Source organism: Emydura macquarii, unplaced genomic scaffold (assembly GCF_026122565.2).
Source record: "Emydura macquarii macquarii isolate MOO-44397 ecotype Brisbane River unplaced genomic scaffold, CSIRO-AGI_Emac_v2 contig_2473, whole genome shotgun sequence".
Lineage (NCBI taxonomy): Eukaryota > Metazoa > Chordata > Testudines > Chelidae > Emydura > Emydura macquarii.
In genome coordinates, this window is record NW_027132610.1 from 916950 (window position 1) to 922949 (window position 6000).

The window sequence follows — 6000 nt, forward strand, 5'->3', positions numbered from 1 at the left end:
ATCTTAGTTAAATACCTCCCAGAATAAATCACTTTGTGAAATCACTGATACCATTAGTCCCACTGATTGCATGGTATTAGAACTATCTGTCAGTGATGTCACCAAATTATGCAAGCCGATGGAACTTTCAGAAAGCTATTACAGTACAAACAAACCAAGATGAAAGAAAACTTGCAAGCAAGGTACTGAAGGTGCTGTGGCTGTTTTTCTTCTGTGACTGTCCTTGCATTCTTTTTATTATGTTATAGTTCTTATATTTCAGCTTTTTTGTATTTAAGGTGCACAGAGTAAATTTAGAATGTTTTGTGCCTTCTGATATATGCAAAGGTTATAATTCTTTATATGGAATAAATACTATTTTTGAATAAATATTCAGTAATCATGGCAGTTTTCAGACTGGCATCCCTTGCAGACAGAAAGCTTCCTCATATCACACTGCCAATGTTTGTCAATCCTGTTCATGAGAACTCAGTGCCAAGGGTGAGTATAATCGGTTCCCATGTTCCGCAAATCATTGGCAGGGCACTTCTGCTACCACTTTCAGCAAGGAAAGTAATTGTGGTGATGGCCTTTATGATATGTGCCCACAAGAAATAAATAAGACAAGCAAGTCTTACAGAACTCCATTGGGTGATAAGCAGGCTGAAGCTGAAATAGTTAAGGTAGGCTTGAACCAATGACCTAAAGGTGAAAGACTTTTTATCTATTTCAGTCTTCTGATCTATTTAGTTCCCTATTATGTCCGGCTATGATTGCATCCATTAGCATGTCTCCTGTTTTTATTCCTGGGGAGTGCTGGAAATGTGGAAATCTTTTCGTATGTTGAGGCTGAAATAGAATCTTCTGTTGTTTTGTAGCTATCTTTTGTCATATGACCTTCCATTTCTCCTGGTGCTCTGCCTTAATTTCTTTCTTGGTAATGCTAACTTCTGAAATCTCCCATGTAATTTCATTTGGATGACTGTGAGCCAGATCCTGGGACATAACTTGTGGTATGTACTCTCCATATTGAGGGGGCCGGGTGAGGCACTCTCCTGATTCTGGGCCTGCTCTGTGCAAGGCCAGTCTCCAGGGATAAGTGAGAACAGGCTGTAAAAGATAGCATAGGTTGGAGCAGCCTTTAACAGCCCCAAGGGAGCTCCAACCTTGGGAGCTGATAGCATAGGAGACACTATGGCACCAGATGATTCATCCGGGTTATATTCCCTTGCCTAGTTTTGCTGACTTGATTGGCCAGAATTTGTCATTAGTGCTATGCAGCCCAGGATCTGACCCTGTATGACTTCCAGTCCATTTACTTTGATTGGATGAATGCTGCATTCAGAAATAGTGTTGCCAGTGATATTCCTTGATATGTGAAATATTTAAAATAGTATTAAATGTTGCAAAACAGTTTATCAAATGCTTTAGTACCTTTTATGCAGAAAGTATTCGTATTCAGGTAAAATCATGATTATTCTCACTTGCAATGATATTTTGATACCTGTCTTCTCTGCTTTCATTTTTAGAAGGTTTGGGGAATACTCTGTGATGCATCTCATACTCACTGAATATTCATCAAATGGAAAATTTCATCCTTTTTGCCTTCCAATGTATTCCTTGGATTACTCAATGTATTAGTAATCATACTAAAATGACATTTGCACTGCTCAAATCCGAGTGTAAACTAATCTTACTCTAGAAATCTGTCTTGTTGCTTAAGTGCTTGGTTTGCAATCAGTGGAGTGCTCAGATAACCTTTTCATTTTTTTTAATATAGGTAAGTCTTGTGTCTTATCTTCTGAACTACAGAATTGCTATCCATTCTGCAGAAAACACTGATATATTATCTGATACCCTTGCTTACCTTCTGGCTAGGTACAATGTGCTTACTCCTTTGTTTCCTGACTCATGTTTTTTCAGTCCAACAGGACAAAAATCATCCTAGTGTGGTCAAGAGACACAATCATCCATAACGTTTGTGACTTTGGTTAAAATATATTCAAGTGACAGAATTATAAAATGCTTCTCTCGTGTTTTTCGTGAGTGCAGTCAGCATTGCTAACAGAACCTGTACTGCAGGATAAATGTGAAATCAAATAGAACTGGAAACTTGACTTTTTTCTTAACTATTCTTCCTATGCCTTTGTTTCAGAATTTAGCATTCGAAAAGACAACCATGTCCACCCTTCTTTATTTTTATTTATGTTGTTACACTTAATTTTTACATCTATTTTCATGCTCAAGAATTTTTAGCTATTTTTTAACCAAGCTTTGAGCTCTTTCCTTGTGTTGTTTGTTCATATATATTTGGTGTTTGAGCTAGATGGCTCTGGATCAGAAAAGGGGATTTTAAGAGAGTATGCGAGAGAGGCGCTTGACAGTAATTGTCATTCTTTCCCAACCTTTTACAAGCATTCAGGCATAATCTACTAAAAAGCAAGGAGGCAAATGAATTGGGATTCTGTCCCTGTCTGTGTAAACTTCTCTTTCTCCCTCTAGTTTAGAGTGCTGAGAGAGCTACTGACAGAAAGAGAGGTTGGCCAATGTGAAAACAAATGCTTTTTAAAAAAATAGAAAATGGCACTCTACATCCGAGGGAAGACTCAGGATGTAGAGTGAGAGAAGAAAAAAACGAAATGTTGCCTTTTTTTGGTGAGTGATATTCTCCCGCTCCTCCCCTCCACCCCCCTTTCCTGGTCATATGACACTCTTCTCACCCATCCTACAAGCAGCATTCTGGATAGTAGATTGCAGGATAGTTGCAGGACCCTCTATTCAAAGGAGGTATCCTGGGATTTGATGCAATCCAGCTGGTAGTATTGTATGAAGGTGTGAGGAGATCAGCAGGTGGCTCCCTTAAATCCCTCATAGGTTTTATTTAGCTGCAGCAGGTGAGAGGATGGGGATTGTCCTGATTGATTGAGAATCTATGATGAGAGATAGTGACCCTCTCCTGGGAATGCAGAAGCCAAGTGTTTGGGAAAGCTGTAATAAGGTTGCCATTGTCATTGTATCCCCTTCCAGTGAAGAAAGTGTGTACAATCAGGAATTTTGTAAGAGCCTAGGGCTGAAGAAAGCCTGAAGGGCAAGATAGTAAATTAGAAGTGGTTGTCCCCAAGAACTCGTTATAATAAATGGCAGGGATGTGGCATGCTGGGCAGGGAAGGGTGACTGATCCCAGCAGGGCTTGTTATCCCGAGGGTTTCTCTGTGCTAGGGTGGTCTCAGGAATAGCATGGGAATATGGCATGTCTGTCCAGTAAGTGATTCACACAAGCAGTATCTCTAAAAACAAATAAAACTTTGACACAATAAAACAGTCCCTATCACAATAGAATAAGAGCACCCCAAATCTAAGTTACCTATAACTGGGAGTGATGCTGCGTGGTGGCGTCCCGCTTCTCATGGCCAGTTTTTCACAGGTCGCTGACGGCAGCTCCTTAGTAGTTCTTAAGTCAAGTCTCCCTACAGTCTCTTCTTTGCTTCCTGCTGTCCCACACGCACTAACTGACTGACTCTCTCAGATTCTTATACCACCTTTGTTTTTCTCACTTGTGCTTATATATTTCTGTCAGAACTCTTGGTGTGCATGCCATCATTGCACCATAGTATCTAAACGCACCCAACCTTACGATTAACTGCCTCACTACTGCTTATTATTTTCCCATCAATTCTTGTTGCTATGTGCTCCCCTACCTTCAGCTAATGGTGGAATGGTACCTCGATGTGCTTACTTAACACAATATGGTGGCAAGATTTCAAAATGGAGTAACTTGTTCTCTAGTATCAGGCTATTTTGTAAGAGGTATAGAGTCTGGAAAGGGTATTGAAAGAGGAGAGAGTGGTTTTGAAAGGATCAGACCTAGAAGAGTCGTGCAAGGGTACCAATAATGCTTCCTTCAGAGAGTGAACCAAAAAGATGTGGCTGGTCAGACCTTCTCCGCTTGCGCGTAGCTTGCTTGGGACTAAGTGAGTTGCCATATGCCATTAATGGTCTTCTCAAGCATCTTCTCCTTCCCAAGAGCTCTGCTAACTTGGCCTTGACACTCACCATTGTGCAGCTTCCACAGTGCCTAGCACAATGATGTCCTGGTCCATGACTGGGACTCTTGGGTGCTACGGTAATACAAATAATATATGCCTACATCTGACTAGTAACATCCTTGGTTCTAGCTGCCAGGTAATAAAAGCTTCCTTACACAAGTGTGAGGCAGGTTGCCTCTACTCTGAGACGTGTTCCCTCCTCAGGCCCACTTGGAGGGTGTGGTAAATGCATGCTGAGAAGATAGCAATTTATAAAATCCCAGCCATGCCCTCAAGCTGGGGAAAGCCCCATATGCTTTCCTGTAAGTGGCATTCCAGAGGGGAGAAGATGGTGTCAATGGGGTGAGTGGATTTAGAGGTCAGAGAATAGGACATTTTCAGCCATCCTTGGAATGATGGAAAAATCCTGTTTTCCTCTTCAGGGGAAACAAGTCAACACCTATAAATCATGAATTTGTGGGAGTATCTTTCCAAAAGACATGTCCTCCCTCTCCCACTTTGTTGGATGTTTTGATGATGCCCAAGTAGAGTGGGAAAACCATCTGATTTTGGACAATGAGAAAGGGCTCTCTTGAAAGATGCATGCCTGGGCTGATACAGGGATGTCAGAACAGAGGTTAGCAAAGATGTGGAGGAGAAAGGGCTTCCAGGCAGGAGACTGTGGGTTAGTGTGTGTGTGCGCCTCAGCACTGGGTTAGGAGGGGTTCAGAATCTAGATCTTAATCACTTTTCTCTAAATCAGGATCTGCAGTTGTAGCAATTTAGGGAGAGATAGTGGGGATCTTGTAGCCAGAGGGGTTTGAGTGTGATGGTAAAAACTGCTTTGATAGCAGCTTCAATCTGGCTTTTTTTTTTTTTTTTTTTTTTTTGCTGCAGAGGGAGCAGGTGGGAAACACAGGTAGTGCTGCCCCTTCAGATGGACAAACTGTTGCTGTAGTGAGAATGAGTGTCTGCAGCCCACTGGCAAGAAAAGCAGCTGTAGGGGAAGTAGGAGTGAGGCAGCCAAAGGACATCTGGAGAAGTTTATGGAGCCAAGCCAGGAGGAACTAAAGGAGACAGAAGTGGGCGGGAGTAGGCCATGATAACTAGCAGCCTGTCAGTAGGCAGAATTTAAACAAGCCCCTAGAAACAAGAACTAATTGTGCCTGCCATTGAACTGGGCTTTTGGGGGTGGGAAGGATAAAAGGGGGCCCACAGGGCTGGGAAGGGACCAGTCTTTAAGGTCTGTGAAGTAAATTTGGATCTTTGTAAAACAGCAGGACATTACTCAGTAAAGGTGCTGTACATATGCTCATAAATGAAGTACACATGAGAATGTTCCCAAAAGTAAGTTTGGTGGGGAGTTTTCATGGATGGGCCACATTCAGAAGTCATGTTAGTGCTTTAGAACCTCTACTGAAATGTACCTGGCCTACAAAGGTCTGATCTGGGAGGCAGCAGGGCTTAGTTATTTTAGCAGCCAAGATTTGTGCATGAATGTGAATTTTGCTTGTTTCGTTTTCTCAGAACTGACAATGAAGTAGCAGCTTGGTGGCAACATTCAGAAGTAACACAAAGGACCAGATCAGCAGTCTCAATGATTTTCCATTACTTTTTCCAACGAGTTAGGGAAAGGAAGGAATTGCACTAAACTTACAAAGGTAGCCCTGATGTTAATTCCTATGTTCAATGCCATTTTCATACCATCTACTAGTGTTCTGTTTTCTGTTTAAAATGAGAAAATAAAGGTTAGTTTGTGTACAAATCCTATAACTATTGCTTTATTTTACATTTTCATTCCTTTTCCATTTTTACCATAACAAATATACCAAAAATAATTAGTCCACCCATTACCTACTTCTTTAGACATACCTCTAACGTATCAGACAGCTACATAAGTACTGTTCAACCACCAGTATGGGTGGATGAATGTCAGAAAGGCAGGAGGAGACAGGCACAGTCAATTTGTGGGCAAATTGAGCAAAATGTAAACACA

General features: G+C 41.4%; 1 protein-coding gene across 1 annotated transcript in view; it reads left to right on the forward strand.

Annotated features, from left to right (window-relative positions):
- The window catches only part of CUL5 (cullin 5), a 62519-nt gene extending 56751 nt beyond the window's left edge, over window positions 1-5768 (forward strand). The window contains exon 19 of the mRNA XM_067562805.1: window positions 5532-5768. Within this exon, the coding sequence (XP_067418906.1) occupies window positions 5532-5537 (6 nt within the window). The 3' untranslated portion in view covers window positions 5538-5768. The remainder of the gene's footprint in view (window positions 1-5531) is intronic.
- Window positions 5769-6000: the final 232 nt, after the last annotated feature.